This window comes from Gobius niger, assembly GCF_951799975.1.
Source record: "Gobius niger genome assembly, chromosome: 15".
Classification (NCBI taxonomy): domain Eukaryota; kingdom Metazoa; phylum Chordata; class Actinopteri; order Gobiiformes; family Gobiidae; genus Gobius; species Gobius niger.
Genome location: NC_136866.1, coordinates 3,240,925 through 3,259,424, shown reverse-complemented (window position 1 = coordinate 3,259,424; position 18,500 = coordinate 3,240,925). Strand labels below are relative to the sequence as shown.

Here is an 18,500-nt window from a genome sequence, read left to right as displayed (position 1 = left end):
CCTTTAAACGCAGCCTCGTGTTAGCTGTTAGGACCCGTTGGCCTCTTGACATTAATGTGAACAGTTTTTGAAAAAACCTAATCTCTTTAAGGCAGTTGGGATGTTATTTATTAATGCCGGTGGGAGGGGCTCCGTGCAGCAGACTAATTCTGAAGTCATTAGTATTTAATGAGTCAGCTGTGGAGACGCTGTGACAGATAAACATCAGACAAAAGACAACTGCTCTGTGTGGACTGTCCCGGGTCCCCCCCCCACTCGCTCCCACTCCCACTGCTCTCGCCTCACACTTCTGCACCTCAACGTGATGAAGCCGAGCCAAATGAAATGCTTTGGTAAAGAATAAAAGCAGAATGTGAAGCGTTTCATCTCCAATAGTCATTTTTCACCGCAGTTCATATAAAAAAAAACAGAATGTAGCTGTGATGACAAGTGCAAGAATGTAGTTTTAGCTGGATGTTTTCGGTTGAAAGCTTTGATATCATGAAAAGAGTAGCGGACCTAACACAGAGCCTTGCGGGACTCCCCTTTAAAGAGGGGGTGTTATGCAAAATGGACTTTTTCAAGCTTTCCATCATGTTATTATGTCATTCCTTCATTAAAAACATGGCTGAAGTGTTGCCTTGGCACATTCACGTATTTCTGAGTAATCTGTAAAAACTCTGATGGCGGCCATTTTAGGGATAGGTTTGCCTGAGTCCTCCTAGGAACGCCCCCACCTCCTGGAGACGCCTCCGAGCTTTCGTCACCAGCCGAGTAACCAACCACTGCTCCTCAGCAGAACCCCCTCCCCACTGATGCCACAGACAGTGTGTGGAGGGGGCGTGTCTAAAGGCTCAGAGGTTCGTGACCTCTTAACTCCCGCCTGAACCGAAAGGATCTTTTTCCTCACGGCATCAGATTTTTTTTCCATAATTTTTTTGTTGGGGATTCAACTCATTTTTGTGACTTTTTTGTCATTTTTTGTCACATTTTTGTAATTTTTTCGTCAATTTTTATCACATTTTTCTACTTTTTTTTTCTTCATTTTTTGGTCAATTTTTTATCAAATTTTTATCACAGTTTTGTCATTTTTTCGTCAATTTTTCATCACATTTTTTGTCATTTTTTGTCATTTTTTTGTCATTTTTTTGGTCATTTTTTGTCAAATTTTTATCATATTTTTCTAATTATTTTGTCACATTTTTTTCATTTTTTCGTCAATTTTTTATCACATTTTTTGCCATTTTTTTTGTCGAATTTTTATCAAATTTTGGTCATTTTTTTGTCATATTTTTGTAATTTCTTTGTCACATTTTTGCCACTTTTTCATCAATTTTTCATCACTTTTTTGTCACATTTCCATCCTTGTTTTCCGTCTCAGTTTTGTCGCTATTTTCACACCTTTTTTCCAGAAGCTTTTGGACTGGGGGTAAAGCCAAACAGGAGAAAATATGCTCGGTTCAGGCGGGAGTTAAGAGCTTCTTAAAGAGACAGAGGCCTATTTCAAGACATTCACTACAGCCATTTTGAGAGAGACATTTTACACAAGGCAGTTATTCTAATTTACTGCATTTACAGACCAACAGAAGGTTTGCTCATCATTGTAGTGTGATATAGACTGGTGCTGTGTGACTGAAAAAAAGCAGAATACCCCCTCTTTAACCGATTTACAAGCTTATATTTGCCACGTTTTGTTGCGTCAGCTAAATCTGCCCCACCCGCCCTACACTAACACTCCCTTTAATACCAATTCCCTGCATTTCTGAGCCGGCTCCATGGCGACCGGCGGGGCATCACCAGAGGAGGAGCGGGGAGGAGAGGGCCGGGGGAGAGGGTTCGGGGAGGTCACCACTGCGGGGCGGAGCGGACCACCTCCCGGGAGGCTCGGAAAGAGAGGGGAGAAGAAAAAAAAAAACCCTCTGCTGCTTTTGTTAACGGCACAATTGGGAGCGTTTCCTGGGCGACCGGTGCAAACGGGGGAGGGGGGAGGACAAAAGAGATGGAGGAGCAGGGGGTGGGGGGGTTAGCGGTGGTGGTTGGAAGAGAAGTCGTGTCATTCAATGCCAGGAGACGATTTGAAGGAAGAGCTGAGGCGGTGGGACATCCTTGTGTTTCGGGGTTGGCCGGGCTCACTGTGAGGATTCTCTTCTCGTGCCGCCATTAAACACCGTGTAGGACATTAAATAAAACAATCGGGCCTTTTAAACCTGGGGTGTCGCGCTGAATGGGGCTTATCAGAGCATGTTATGAGTGCGTGTCGTGCCAGCGGAGGGACGTCTTTACTAGCAAAGACCCCACTGCAAAAAGTAATGAAGTAGATCAGTGTAAACATCTCAATTTGAGCATAATAATCCAGATTTTAGTTGTTTTGACTTGGTAAATTGTTCTTGGGCATTTTTCCTAGATTAATTTACTTTACCATTTTTGTTGCTTTTTGGTCAAATTATTTGTCACATTCATTTTTTTTTGTCACTTTTTCATAAAATGTTTGTAAATTTTTTGTCATTTTTTCATCAATTTCTTCTTAATTTTTTGTCACTTTTTCATCACATTTTTTGTCTCTTTTTGTCACATTTTTGTCACTTTTTCGCTATATTCTTTGTCGATTTTTTGTCACTTTTTTGTCACTTTTTGTCACTTTTTCATTATATTCTTTGTCAATTTTTTGTCATTTTTTGTCACTTTTTTAGTCAATTTTTTGTCACTTTTTTTGTCTCTTTTTTGTCACTTTTTCATCACATTTTTATGATTTTTTGTCACTTTTTCATCAATTTTTTGTCACTTTTTCATCAAATGTTTTGCCACTTTTTCACTATATTCTTTATCAATTTTTTGTACATTTTTTGTCACTTTTTTGTCACATTTTTATCACATTTTTATATATTTTTTGTCCCATTTTCGTCATTTTTTGGCACTTTTTCATCATATTTTTGTCTCTTTTTGTCACATTTTCATATTTTTTTGGTCTATTTTTCATCACATTTTTGTCACTTTTTTTGTCAATTTTTTGTCACTTTTTCATCAATTTTTTGTCACTTTTTCATCAATTTTTTGTCACTTTTTCATCAAATTTTTTGTCTCTCTTTGTCACATTTTTGTCACTTTTTCGCTATATTCTTTGTCAATTTTTTGTACATTTTTTGTCTCTTTTTTGTCACATTTTCATCACATTTTTTGTTTTTTTTTCCCATTTTCGTCAAATTTTTGTCACTTTTTCATCAATTTTTTTGTCTCTTTTCGTCACATTTTCATAATTTTTTGGTCTATTTTTCATCACATTTTTGTCACTTTTTCGTCCCTCTTTTGTAGCTATTCTGATACTTATTTTCCAAGAATCTTTCAGATTTAATAAGGCCAAACTGGAGAAAATGTGCAGGGTTCAGGTGGGGGTTAAGAGGTTAACCTAAAAATCTCATATTGTAAAGATTTTCAAACAATTTTGAAACAACATTTATAAACTAGGAGACAAAAAAGCCTGAGACCTGAACACATTTATAGTCTGAGCTCAAAACAACAGTAAAGCTACGACAAAGTGCAGCCGTCTCTATAAGCAGCTAATGTTTTCATGTAAAGCAGCGCATTTGTCATAGATTATTTCACTTGTTCTGAGATGTTTCTGACTCGTTTCGATACGTTTCGTCCTTATTTCAGGGCATTTTCTTTGCCAATGGGGTAAAAAAATTGTTCTTATCTCATTGGCAATTTTACTTTCTTATTTCAAGCGAGATTTACCCTAGAACTGGTCTGAAATGTCCTCAAACAAGCAAAGTAAACTTGCTCCGATCAGGAAAAGTGTCTAAATTAGCGGAAAAACGCTCAAAACAAGATACATTTCCTCAATTCAAGTCATTTAAGACAATGCTTGATATTTACTTTTTGTAGTTTTACACAGGCCGGCGATGGAGAGATTCATCATTCAGCGTTTTACTGAAACCTACACCTCTCCCATTCTTCATAAACCCTTTCACACGGCGGAGGGTGGAGTGTATCTGGGTTATTCGAGTAACAGTATATAAGGACGCGTTGTAAACCCGAAACGAGAGCTGACGGGTTCAAAACAACAGCTGATAAAGCTTGATTGACGAGTACAGCTCCGTCACAAACATTCGAGGAGGATCTGGGCTTGTTTCCAGGTTTTGGAGTGAACGTTCCCCCTCCACAACAACAATCACGTGCCTCCCGGTTTTGATCTCGCTTCCATTTAAGTGATTTGCGGCCTTGGCTCGGGCTCCGTCTAAACGATCTTATCAAACTGACGCAATAAGAATCTGCAGCTGGCCTGATCTACAAAGGAAATCTGAAAGTTATTACTTTAGAGCAGGAACAGGCAACGTCAGCCGCCTGTGTACGTTCTCCGGCTCCTGAGGGGATTTTCGAGAACACGACCGAGCTGATAAACTGGTCAGGAAACACTGTCAATTCAATAAAAAGATTCCTTAAAGGGGCTGGATGCAAGTTGGCCATTTTATACTCACTACTGCCACCTCAGGCCATATGTGTAACTGCAGCTTCTATATGAAGCTCGTGCATGACGGTAATTTGGACCTTTTTAAGCGACAGTGCAGGATTTTAGAGGCAGTTGTGGTGAACAGGTCTGGGCTCATTCTACACATTTGACATGGAGGAACATGTAGGGGGAGGAAAATACATCATTTTAACATTTTTAAACTCCCTCTAGTCCCTTTAAAGAGGGGGTGTTCTGCTTTTTTCAGTCACATAGCACCAGTCTATATCTCACTACACTGATGACAAACCTTCTGTTGGTCTGTAAATGCAGTAAATTAGAATAACTGCCTTGTATAAAATGTCTCTCTCAAAATGGCTGTAGTGAATGTCTTGAAATAGGCCTCTGTCTCTTTAAGAACCTCTGAGCCTTTAGACACGCCCCCTCCACACGCTGTCTGTGGCATCAGTGGGGAGGGGGTTCTGCTGAGGAGCAGTGGTCGGTTACTCGGCTGGTGACCAAAGCTCGGAGGCGTCTCCAGGAGGTGGGGGCGTTCCTAGGAGGACTCAGGCAAAGCTATCCCTAAAATGGCCGCCATCAGAGTTTTTACAGATGACTCAGAAATACGTGAATGTGCCAAGGCAACACTTCAGGCATGTTTTTAATGAGGGAGTGACAGAATAACATGATGGAAAGCTTGAAAAAGTCCATTTTGCATAATACCCCCCCTTTAACATTTTTAAACTCCCTCCGTTTAGTCTGTATGAGAAACAACACTACAATGTCCCTCCCATCAACCAAGGTTAGTGCTAGATCGTCTGCTCCAGAGGGCCGGTCTGCTGTGAGTTTGTATAGATCTATGAGTTGGTTTGTCTAAAAATACAAATAATCCTAATCCTTAAGGTTAACCCCTTAACTCCCGCCTGAACCGAGCACATTTTCTCCAGTTTGGCTTTACCCCCAGTCCAAAAGCTTCTGGAAAAAAGCTGTGAAAATAGCAATAAAACAATGATGGAAATGTGACAAAAAAGTGAGAAAACATTGACAAAAAAGCGACGAAAAATGTATGAAAAAGTGGCAAAAATGTCACAAGAAATTGACAAAAAAATGGACGAAAAATAACAAAAATGTGATAAAAAAATGTGACAAAATTTTTATAAAAAATGACGAAAAAATGACAAAAATGTGATAAAAAATGTGACAAAAATTTTATAAAAATGACGAAAAAATGACAAAAATGTGATAAAAAATTACAAAAAAGTGGCAAAAATGAGTTGAATCCCCAACAAAAAAATGTTGGGAAAAAAATCTGATGACGTGAGGAAAAAGATCCTCTCGGTTCAGGCGGGAGTTAAGAGGTTAAACCATTTCCCTGGCCCTAACCTTTAATTTGTGTCATGATATCTCACGTTTTCACAGCAGACTGTCCCTCCGGAGCAGACGATCTAGCACTAACCATCAACCAAACCTGCCTGTTAGAGGGTAGCACAAAATACTACAAGATAGTTATAACACAAAAGCCAACACTATATTTGTGTTAGCGTGAAGTTGATCGACTGAAATGCAGAAGTCCTCACTACAAAAAGTAAATATCAAGCATTGTCTTAAATGTCTTGAATTGAGGAAATGTTTCTTGTTTTGAGCGGTTTTCACTCATTTAGACACTTTTCCTGATCGGACCAAGTTTACTTTGCTTGTTTGAGGACATTTCAGACCAGTTCTAGGGTAAATCTCGCTTGAAATAAGAAAGTAAAATTGCCAATGAGATGAGACCGATTTTCTTACCCCATTGGCAAAGAAAATGACCTGAAATAAGGACGAAATGTATTGAAACGAGTCAGAAACATCTCAGAACAAGTGAAATAATCTGGGACAAATGCCCAAGAACAACTTAACTAGTCAAAACAACTAACATTTTTATTATTATGCTCAAATTGAGATGTTTATACTGATCTTTTTGCAGTGTGGAGCTTTGTGAAACCCCCGGTGGCCCTCGTGGCTGTTCTGTAGCGTCAGCGATATTCGCCACGCCGCCACTTACTGCGAATGTGGCACAGTATCATTGTGGCGCAGAAATAGCCAATTCCCAGCCTCAAGGCTCTGTCCCACTTCGGCAGCGAGGTCATCTGGCGGTCACGAGGATGAGCAGTAGCACACATAACAAAATCCTGTTTTTGAAACCGCTTTCTTTGTTCGTCCGGCAGACAAGCTTTCACAATGACCGATTCTGAGCAGAGAAATCGAAAGCTAGTCCTGTCGGCGGATGAAAAATGGTCATGAGCAAATGAGCAGCCGGTGATTTGAGAATAAACTCCTCGCGACAATAAAGTATAGTTTATAACAAGACAAATTGCCCCCACGTTACCGGGGACGTGGACAAAACCGTGAATGCTCGACATGTTAAAGGAACACCACTCCAGGAGGTTCGGACAAAAACTGCAGAGCGAGCCGGCGCTGGGTCGGGTCCAGCTCCAGCTTCCTCCACGGTGCGAGGCATTCATCATCATTATCACGGCCATTCACACCAGCTAATTCTCTTTCAAATCAGCTGTCAATTCTCATTTAGTCGCCTTCAACATCTCAGAAGCTTTAAACTCTCCCATGAAGCGGATCGGGAAAACAGGCGCCAAAACGGAGCCACATTCTCGTTCGGGGTTTCCAGGAGTTTTTCAAAACCCAGCGAGCCGTTTTCGCCGCTAAAAGAGTCTTGATTGTGGCGCCGTGACTAATGGAAGTGACGACACGCCAGGAAACCGAGAGCAACTCCGAGAATCAGCAACGACGGCAAACGTGGCTTTAGATTAGCGTGATACGACGTTAATGCTGTTTCCTGTGAGCGGCCGGGGCAGTAATAACATTTAAAACCACAGTAAGATTAAGATAGTTGGAGCTGTTGCTAAAAGTGTGCAGCATAAAACACCACATATACGCAGTGCACCAAAATATTTAGTCTTAATTTGAGTCAAAGTGATGTTTTTGTGACTAAAATTGGGCTAAAACTAAATTAAAAGTTTCTCATGAGACTAAAACTACGACTAAAATGTCCAGATATTTGAGTCGACTAAAATGAGACTAAATAAAAATGAAAAGGAGAGACTAAAATCATCCAAACTTCTATTGAGCGTCTGAAAGAGCCTCAGATCATGTAAATTCTCTGTTAAAGGATCAGCTCTGAGCTTTGTTCATGTGGAGCAGCTCCATGAAGCAGAGGAACAACATTAAATATGATTAGAATGAAGATTATCAATGCAAAGTCGACCAGGGGCGGACTGGCCATATGTCCTGTATTCTGGAAGAGCACAGAAGGGCCACTGGCTCTCGGGCCACCGGTCTGGCCTCTCACTTTACCTTAGCCTTACCCCCCGGGTGTAGCCGAGCTTTACCCAAATCTAAAAGCTTAACCTCTTAACTCCCGCCTGAACCGAGAGGATCTTTTTCCTCACGTCATCAGATTTTTTTCCATCATTTTTTTGTTGGGTATTCAACTCATTTATGTAACTTTTTTGTCATTTTTTGTCACATTTTTGTCATTTTTTCGTCAATTTTTTATCACATTTTTGTCATTTGTTTGTCACATTTTTGCAATTTTTTTGGTAGAATTTTTATCACAGTTTAGTAATTTTTTTGTCAATTTTTTTTAGCAATTTTTTGTCAATTTTTCGTCACATTTTTGCTATTTTTTTGGTCGAATTTTTATCAAATTTTGGTCCTTTTTTGGTCAGATTTTTGTAATTTCTTTGTCACATTTTCGTCATTTTTTGGTGACATTTTTGCCACTTTTTCATCAATTTTTCGTCACTTTTTTATTCAAACTTATTCAACTCATTTTTGTAACTTTTTTGTCATTTTTTGTCAATTTTTTTAAATCAGTTTTTTGTCACATTTATGTCATTTTTATGTCATTTTTTTGTCTTTTTTTCGTACATTTTTTGGTCAAATTTTTGGTCATTTTTTTGTCAATTTTTTGTCTTTTTTTCGTACATTTTTCATCAATTTCTTGTGACATTTTTGCCACTTTTTTGTCAATGTTTTCTCACTTTTTGCCACATTTCCATCATTGTTTTCGTCTCAGTTTTGTCGCTATTTCCACACCTTTTTTCTCAGAAGCTTTTGGATTGGGGTAAAGCCAAACTGGAGAAAATGTGCTCGGTTCAGGTGGGAGTTAAGGGGTTAAAAGAAAAGCATCCCAAAAACAAAAAATGTGCTGGAAAAGCAACAAGATGTGACGAAAACGTGACGACAAAGCGATGAAAAAAGCGATGAAAAAACAACAATAACATGAAAACCCCCCCAAAAAACAAGACTAGACTAAAACTAAACTAAAATCGAACTACATTTTCGTCAAAAGACTAAAACTAAATTAAAATATGTTGTGAAAACTAACACTGGTGCACCACTCATTTAAAACCCCCCAAACTCTGAGCTCTTAATTAGGAGAAAAACAGCCTTGAACTTAAACTGACCCCGATATCATGGGATATTCTTAATTATTCACAGTGTGTGCTACTTCTTTAAGGGAATAGTTTATTTCCGAATATGAAAAGCAAGTCAAGATGTCTCGATCTCTCTCTATTACTAAATTAATATTTGATTTGAGCGCTTGCAAACCACAAAAGTCAATTTTATTTGATATTTGATGGTTCCATGCAACTGCGGAGAAAAAAATAACCACACAACGATTGAGATGGTGAGATTGTGAAACACACTGAATGTGCATTTTAACCCTGAATGTGTTTTCATGCGGAAATTACACCTGCCAAACTGGTAAAGGTTTATAATCTGCAAAAAGTGAATATCAAGCATTGTCTTAAGTGACTTGAGTTGAGAAAATATATCTTGTTTTGAGAGTTTTTCGCTAATTTAGTAATTTTTCTTGATTGGACCAAGTTTACTTTGCTTGTTTGAGGACATTTCAGACCAGTTCTAGGGTAAATCTCGCTTGAAATAAGAAAGTAAAATTGCCAATGAGATGAGACCAATTTTCTTTCCCCATTGGCAAAGAAAATGACCTGAAATAAGGACGAAATGCATCGAAACGAGTCAGAAACATCTCAGAACAAGTGAAATAATCTAGGACAAATGCCCAAGAACTTCTTAACTAGTCAAAACAACTAAAATTTGGATTATTGTGCTCAAATTGAGATGTTTATACTGATCTAGTTAATTACTTTTTGCAGCGTAATCTGGACTCGAATCCTTACAAACCAGGCTAATGAATAAAAAATGGAAAAAATGAAATCTTATCTTAGACAAAAATGACTTAAAAGTGCTTGAAATAAGACTTTTAATGCTGCTTTTGATACGGTTTTGACTCGTCTTGAAACAAGATTGCCGATGGAACTAGACAGATTTTTCTTGTCTTTGACCATTTTGTCTCATTTCAGGGTTTTTTTTTGGTCTTATTTTAAGTGTTCAAGTTAATTTGTCTTATTTTGAGCAAATTAATGCTTATTCCATTGGTAATCTTATTTCAAGACGAGTCGAAACCTCGTCAAAATCAGCATCAAAAGTCTTATTTCAAGTACAAATCAAGCTAAATTTCTAAGATAAGATGGCATTTTTTATCCCTCCACAAACAACACTGCAAAAAGTATTTAACTAGATCAGTATAAACATCTCAATTTGAGCACAATAATCCAAATTTTAGTTGTTTTGACTAGTTAAGAAGTTCTTGGGCATTTGTCCTAGATTATTTCACTTGTTCTGAGATGTTTCTGACTCGTTTCGATACATTTCGTCCTTATTTCAGGTCATTTTCTTTGCCAATGGGGAAAGAAAATCGTTCTTATCTCATTGGCAGTTTTACTTTCTTATTTCAAGCGAGATTTACCCTAGAACTGGTCTGAAATGTCCTCAAACAAGCAAAGTAAACTTGCTCCGATCAGGAAAAGTGTCTAAATGAGTGAAAACCGCTCAAAACAAGATACATTTCCTCAATTCAAGTCATTTAAGCCAATGCTTGATATTTTCTTTTCGTAGTGAACAGAGAGTTGACATATCAGCAGAGCAATTCATGACTTTTTATCCACGGACTGGACATCACGACGTGCTTTTCACCCGTCATCAAGGACAGGCAATCTAAGAACTCTAACTCGGGCCTTGGTAAACACATGTGAGTGAATGTTTGTGCCAACATAGGGCAAGGCAATACGATTATTCCTAACAAAAGAGGCATAATAAGAGCAGGGGAGTCGGGGCAGGTACAGCTGTTCTCCTGATCTGTACAGGGCATATTCATGGGTTACATAATCCTGGAGCTTCATGGCACAGCGCCCGCCCTGTGTGTGTCCTCCAGGGTCTGCAGGATGGCACAGATGGCCAGCTGGTAGCCCGGGTAGCCTCTCCGCTGCTGTGCCCGGCTGTGTGAGGAGGGGGGGGGGGGGCTGGGGTCCGGAAACATGATACCAGCCGGGATAAACGCAGATAAATTTAGACGTCCGAGCGGAGGCTGGCATGTGGCGGGAGCTGAGTCGGTGATTGCTCGAAGTCGGCTTAACCTAACGGGCCGACGCATGGATCACGGGGCCTCGACCGTCAACTGGAAATGGAGATAATCCGGGGGGAATCACAACAATAAAACCAGGCCCAAAACACGAAACACTAATCCAGCCACAGAGCGCAGTAATCACCACTTATAGCCCCGCTGTCTGGAAGCCCGTTATGTAAAGTGACTGGGGCTGAAATGCCGTTCACTACAAACAGTAAAATATCAAGCATTGGCTTAAATGACTTAAATTGAGGAAATGTTTCTTGTTTTGAGCGGTTTTCACTCATTTAGACACTTTTCCTGATCGGACCGAGTTTACTTTGCTTGTTTGAGGACATTTCAGACCAGTTCTCGGGTAAATCTCGCTTGAAATAAGAAAGTAAAATTGCCAATGAGATAAGACCAATTTTCTTTCCCCACTGGCAAAGAAAATGACTTGAAATAAGGACAAAACGTATCGAAACGAGTCAGAAACATCTCAGAACAAGTGAAATAATCCAGGACAAATGCCCAAGAACTTCTTAACTCGTCAAAACAACAAAAAATTGGATTATTATGCTCAAATTGAGATGTTTATACTGATCTAGTTAAATACTTTTTGCAGTGTTTGATCGAGAGAAAAGTCGAGATTCGAAACAACAAAGTGCTGTAAATAATGAACAAAGCTCCAGGTCTTCAGGGACAAATATTAAAACTTAATTTTGGGCTTAATCTTTTGATAATACTCCCTGTGCCCTGAAGCAGGAAGAAGCCGTATGAAAGTAGGTTAGTGTGTTCAGACTTGTAGTAGGACTAGTGGGAGGTTGTGTTTAGCAGCAGCAGCAGCAGCAGCAGGAGGAGGAGGATCTATGAGGAAAGAGCTGGAGAAAAGCCCAGATCAAATTCTCTATGATCAAATCTATTATCAATCTATTCTCCCTGAAAAGAGGTCCTGGAGCACGGGCGTCTCCCTGGTTTGGGCTGCAAACAGTCTTGTTCATATTAACAGTGTCAAACAAGCCGAAACAACACTGCTGTTTGTGATATAATGGCTTCAATTCACCTGAGCTACTGAACAACCGATACAAGCATTCATCCTATAGGCATGGTGGATCTCATGACCGAAATCAGAATACAGTTTTATTGGCATTATCAGTGAAAGCGTTCACACAGTAGGAATATTCCTCATGATAAACAAAAATGGGTAAGACTTTACATTACGGGCCGGTAAGTCCGCAGTACTTACAGGATAAGTACTAGGTTATTATTGTGGTACTAAACGTCATAATTACTAGTCATTCGGGTTAGGGGTTAGGGAGACACAGAGTTACCACTGTATCTCTTAGTAATGAAGGTCATATACTGCAAAAAGTAACTAGATCAGTATAAACATCTCAATTTGAGCATAATAATCCAAATTTTAGTTGTTTTGACTAGTTAGGTAGTTCTTGGGCATTTGTCCTAGATTATTTCACTTGTTCTGAGATGTTTCTGACTCGTTTCGATACATTTCGTTCTTATTTCAGGTCATTTTCTTTGCCAATGGGGAAAGAAAATTGTTCTTTTCTCATTGGCAATTTTACTTTCTTATTTCAAGCGAGATTTACCCTAGAACTGGTCTGAAATGTCCTCAAACAAGCAAAGTAAACTCGCTCCGATCAGGAAAAGTGTCTAAATGAGTGAAAACCGCTCAAAACAAGATACATTTCCTCAATTCAAGTCATTTAAGACGATGCTTGATATTCACGTTTTGCAGTGTACTTCTATGTACTTTGATACTTTGATATGATAGTTTCTAGTAGTTTCAGTGATGCATCTATGGTACTTATTGGTAATTCAAGAAAACTACAGCAGCAATTCATAAGTATTAAATGTGGTACTTCTACAAACAGACGTAATTTCTAGGATTGTGTGACTCTAAAACAACATAAAACAGCATTAGGGAAAACAAGAACCTTCATTACTAAGAGTTACCACTGTATCTAGAAGTACATAACTTGCAATTCTCACTACACTGCACTACAAAAAGTAAATATCAAGCATTGTCTTAAATGACTTGAATTGAGGAAATGTTTCTTGTTTTGAGCGGTTTTCACTCATTTAGACACTTTTTCCTGATCGGACCAAGTTTACTTTGCTTGTTTGAGGACATTTCAGACCAGTTCTAGGGTAAATCTGGCTTGAAATAAGAAAGTAAAATTGCCAATGAGATAAGAACAATTTTTTTTTCCCCATTGGCAAAGAAAATGACCTGAAATAAGGACGAAACGTATCGAAACGAGTCAGAAACATCTCAGAACAAGTGAAATAATCTAGGACAAATGCCCAAGAACAACTTACCTAGTCAAAACAACTAACATTTGGATTATTGTGCTCAAATTGAGATGTTTATACTGATCTAGTTAAATACTTTTTGCAGTGTATGGTGCTTATTGGTAATTCAAGAATACTACAGCAGCAATTCATGAGTAGTAAATGTGGTACTTCTACAAACAGACGTAATTTCTAGGATTGTGTGACTATAAAACAACATAAAACAGCATTAGGGAAAACAAGAACCTTCATTACTAAGAGTTACCACTGTATCTAGAAGTACATGTCTTGCAATTCTCACTACAGTATCCTTTAAGTACCATAAGTACCACTGTAATTACCACCATAAGTACTATTGTAAGTACCAAGGACTTATCGGCCCGAAATGTAAAGTGTTACCCAAAAATAACTAATAATAAACAACACTTTTATCAATCTCTCTTGTTCCTTCCTCTAAAATTCAAGGACACAATGACTGTAGAAGCAGCAATGCCATTCTTCTAGTTAACTGTGAAATACTCAAATACTACCAAATGAGCTGCTTGTGTATAAAATAGAAGAGGAAGAGAGGGAGCCGAGGCACTAGTGAATTATATGTACAGCGTCATCACCGACGTGTTTGGACTCGTGGGACTCTTCATCAGGTTAAGTCGTGCCCAAAGTTACCCAAGAGCCCCTGGTTTGTCAGTTTACTTGCTGCTTAACCTCACTAAGCGCTCACTCTGCCACTGTGGTGATCCAGGGAGCTGTTTTTGGAGAGTGCCATCCACCTCCTGACACATTTCCTGTTTCATTTGAACCAAAAAACATCAAAACAGGAAACCATAAGGCGACCGTGCAGCTTTTGTGTTTTATGGTGTAGGAGGAAAACATGATGTGGATTCAGGACAATGCCAAATAACCACAGTCAACGATAGTCTTTCAGAAGCACAAACATGGACATTCTGTAAATAAAGTGTAATTACTACCAGAAAAGAACAGTCAGCACCCATTTATCTTCAAAACTGATCTGCACATCCATCAAACGCTCTCAAACATCCCTAGTTAACTAAAAACGTCCTCAAACCATCATCATTCAGTTCAAAATGACTAACGAGGTCCATCCCCCCAAAGCCAAATACATGTCTGTAAAAGTGGCTATGGGGGAAATGTAATATATTCCCATTAATAAAACATGTTTGACCTTTAGGCTTGACGATAACATATGCGTCAAGGGCGAGGTTCGAGTCGCCGACCGCCATGGGTGATAATCACAATGTTTCTTTTCGAGGAAACGGCAAATCACAGAATGGATTTCTTACACGGCAAAAAGTGAATATCGAGCACTGGCTTAAATGTCTTGAATTGAGGAAATGTTTCTTGTTTAAAGCAGTTTTATCTCGTTTAGACTTTTTTCCTGAACTGACCAAGTTTATTTTGCTCTTTTGTGACGAGTTCTGAGGTAAATCTCACTTGAAATAAGAAAGTAAAACTGCCAATGAGATAAGACCAATGTTCTTTCCCCATTGGCAAAGAAATTTACTTGAAATAAGGACGAAATGTATTGAAACGAGTCAGAAACGTCTCAAAACAAGTGAAACAATCTGGGTCAGGAGCCCACCTACACCTTTCCTTGTCAAAACATCTCAAATTTGGATTATTATACTCAAACTGAGACTTTTATACTAATCTACTTCATTACTTTTTGCAGTGTGGGAATTTGATTGATCTGTGGCTTAAAGTTCAGCTGAATTAATTGAAAAGGGATTGATTGTGTTGGTGTTAAAATCCATGACTGTAACTGTGAGATTGAAAAGACATGTTGGTAGGGCTGCAACTAACGATTATTTTGTAATCGATTATTTTTACGATTAATCGATGAATCGCTTGGCTGTGAATGGTGTAGGAAACTTTTATTTTTTCCATTTTTTTATCACATTATAGCTTAAGTGGTGCTGTTTGAGGATGTGTTGATGGAGGAAACTAAAGGGAAATGTTTTTTGAAGGCTCTATTCATGAAATTTACAATGTACAAACCACGACAGACCCTAAATATAAAATCAAAGTAGGATTTCATCAAAAATACTACGTTTTTATGTCATTTTTGCTCCGTTTTAGTCTGTGTGAACCAGAAAACGATTAATCGATTACTCAAATAGTTGTCGACTATTTCAATAATCGATTAGTCGTTTCAGCCCTACATGTTGGAGTAAAATGGTCAAAGTAATTCCAGGAAGTACACTGCAAAAAGTAAATATCAAGCATTGGCTTAAATGACTTGAATTGAGGAAATGTTTCTTGTTTTTGAGCGTTTTTCACTCATTTAGACACTTTTCCTGATCGGACCAAGTTTGCTTTGCTTGTTTGAGGACATTTCAGACCAGTTCTAGGGTAAATCTCTTTTGAAATAAGAAAGTAAAGTTGCCAATGAGATAAGAGCAATTTTCTTTCCCCATTGGCAAAGAAAATGACCTGAAATAAGGACGAAATGTATCGAAACGAGTCAGAAACATCTCAGAACAAGTGAAATAATCCAGGACAAATGCCCAACAACTTCTTAACTAGTCAAAACAACTAAAATTTGGATTATTATGCTCAAATTGAGATTTTTATACTAATCTAGTTAAATACTTTTTGCAGTGTATCAAGGTAAGTAAGCAAATGTGTATCCTTTGTAGGGCTGCAACTAACGATTATTTTGTAATCGATTAATCGAGTAATCGCTTGGCTGTGAATGGTGTAGGAACATTGCATTTTTTTTTTTATTCTCACATTATAGCTTAAGTGGGAAATGTTTGTTGGAGGCTCTATTCATGAAATTTACAATGGAAAAAATGTACACAGACCCTAACTATATAAACAAAGTACAAAAATACTACGTTTTTATGTCATTTTTACTCCATTTGAGTCTGTGTGAACCAGAAAACGATTAATCGATTACTCGACTAGTTGTCGACTATTTCAATAATCGATTAGTCGTTTCAGCCCTACATGTTGGAGTGAAATGGTCACGGATCTGACAAAGTGATTCCAGGAAGTATCAAGGTAAGTAAGCAAATGTGAGCAGGAAACCAAAAGGCGCGGTGCAAAGGGAGCGGTACCTCCATGGCGAGCGCCGCCGTCTGCTGGTCGTAGTGGTTCAGGACGTTGGGCATGAAGGTGGCGTTGTAGGGCAGGCCCTGGCACATCCGCAGGGTGATGGGCTCGCAGGTGAAGAGGCTGTGGCTCCCGGCAGCCGCGTCCATGGGGATGGCCACGCAGGCGGCCACCATGGAGACGGAGAGCACCCAAAGCAGACCCATGATGACCGGTGCTTACGGTGAGGAAAGCGCCTGACGGGAGGAGGGGGAGCCTTAAGGAGTGTGGGGCAGTGTCTTCCGCTCACACAGCAGTGATCTCCGGTGCGCTGTGGGAGGTGGTGGAGCCATGGTTGGAACCGGCAGCAGCAGTCATGGCTTTGTCAGAGGAACTCCATCACCAGAGAGAGAGGCTGAGAAAACTCCACCCTGCACCGTCACAGAGAATAAACCAATCAATGACGTCTGCGGACACGACGGTCAGCGCTGTGGGGAAGAGCAGGAAAACACATCAAAATGAGCACTTTGGATGCACTGGTTTAACATTATAAAGCTTTGATCAACAATATATAGATTTGTAAAGGACTGAACATTATAAAAGCAGATCAAACATATTAAATGTGTTTAGGAAATGCATAAGAGGGAAGCAGTGGTGTAGTTTAAAAGGCTGACACTGTATTGGATGATATATAAGCAACGCTGACATCTTTACATTTGATTATATTTCATTCATTCCTGTCTTGATTGGTTAAAGCGAAGCCACCGCTTACAAAAGAACAACATTATGTCCATTTGGCACATTTTCCATCACAGCAGCGGCAACACCCAAAACATAACGACCAGGCGCGGCGGTGGCGGTGGCGGTGGCGGACGTCCTTCACTGTCACGCCTCTGATTTCCCTTTTTCATTTGAATGTCCCTGCGCTCACCTGCGACGCAAACCGCGAGTGTAAGGCGTGTTTTCCGCAGCTGCAGCAGACCTGTTTCCACACACACGGACGCGGCGCCTCCTTTACGCCCGAGCGCAGATCCACCGATTCAATCCCTTTTAAAAGAAACACGTTCCCGCACCTCTCGCCGCGCGCTTTTACGCACGGTTCTCCGCTCTCTCCACAAAGGGGACGCTCTGCTGTGACTTAAGCGGTGACTGACTCGCATCGCGCGCGGCGTCAGAAACAAAAGATGATGCGTTTACTTCGCCGTGAGTGATGGTGCTGAGCGCGTGCGGCTGAGCCCCGGTGCGCGGCGGCGGCGGCGGCGACGGGAGCGAAACCGGCGCGCGCGGAACCTGGACGTCCGCACGAACGCGGAGGGGAGGAAAAACCGACGTTACCTTTGGCGTTTGTTGCGGGGCCGAGGTCTCCGTCGCGGATCCAGTTGATAACAATGAGTGAACGTCCCTCGCGCGCCCTCCTCCTCCTCCTCCTCTCGCGGCTCTCGGCTGCTCTCCTCCGGCCCGGGACCCCTCCTCCACCACCACCACCTACCCCCTCTCTGATCCGCGTCAGCCCAGCGCACACGTGGAGAGCGCTTCCGGTAGACGCTTTCAAACCATGATGGTCTGTAATATGTTTATTTTAAAGGTGCATTATGGAACCTTTTATATTATTTGTGCAAACTACGTTCCATAATGCATCTTTAAGACAGCGAACTAAACCCATGAAGGAGGAAATTGGAATTGTTTGTTTGTTTGTTTGTTTGTTTGTTTGTTTTTCCATCCACCCAGTCATTTTGTTCCGCTTTATCCGGGGCTGGGTCATGGGGGCAGCAGTCTCAGCAGAGACGCCCAAACTTCCCGATCCACACTACCTCCTCCAGCTGTTCTTAATTCTGATTGGCCCCTGGGCTCCAGCCCCTGCAGCCCATTGGATAAGGTGGCCCTGCATGAGGGAGGCAGCCCATTTATGTGCTCATGATATAGTCCATGTTCCCAGTTAACTGTCGTGAAAATGTTGGCCTTGAAGCTAGAATTTCCCATTGAAAGAATCTATGGAGAAATCAGTGCAATATTATTAAAAAAAAAAAACTCTTCCTCACCCTCCGTGGGTGGTCTCTTTCTCCTCCTGCTCGGGTCCTCTACCAGAGGCCTGGGAGCTTGAGGGTTCTGCGCAGTATCTTTGCTGTTCCTAGAACTGCACTTTTCTGGACCGAGATGTCTGATGTATTTCCTGGGATCTGCTGGAGCCACTCCTCCAGTTTGGGGGTCACTGCCCCGAGTGCCCCAACGACCACGGGCACCACT

General features: G+C 40.3%; 1 protein-coding gene across 1 annotated transcript in view; it reads right to left on the bottom strand.

Annotated features, from left to right (window-relative positions):
- fzd3a (frizzled class receptor 3a) overlaps nucleotides 1-16,503 on the bottom strand; it is a 44,081-nt gene extending 27,578 nt beyond the window's left edge. Inside the window, exon 1 of the mRNA XM_079571811.1 lies at nucleotides 16,283-16,503. Coding sequence (XP_079427937.1) covers nucleotides 16,283-16,483 — 201 coding nt within the window. The 5' untranslated portion in view covers nucleotides 16,484-16,503. The remainder of the gene's footprint in view (nucleotides 1-16,282) is intronic.
- Between the last annotated feature and the right edge of the window lie 1,997 nt (nucleotides 16,504-18,500).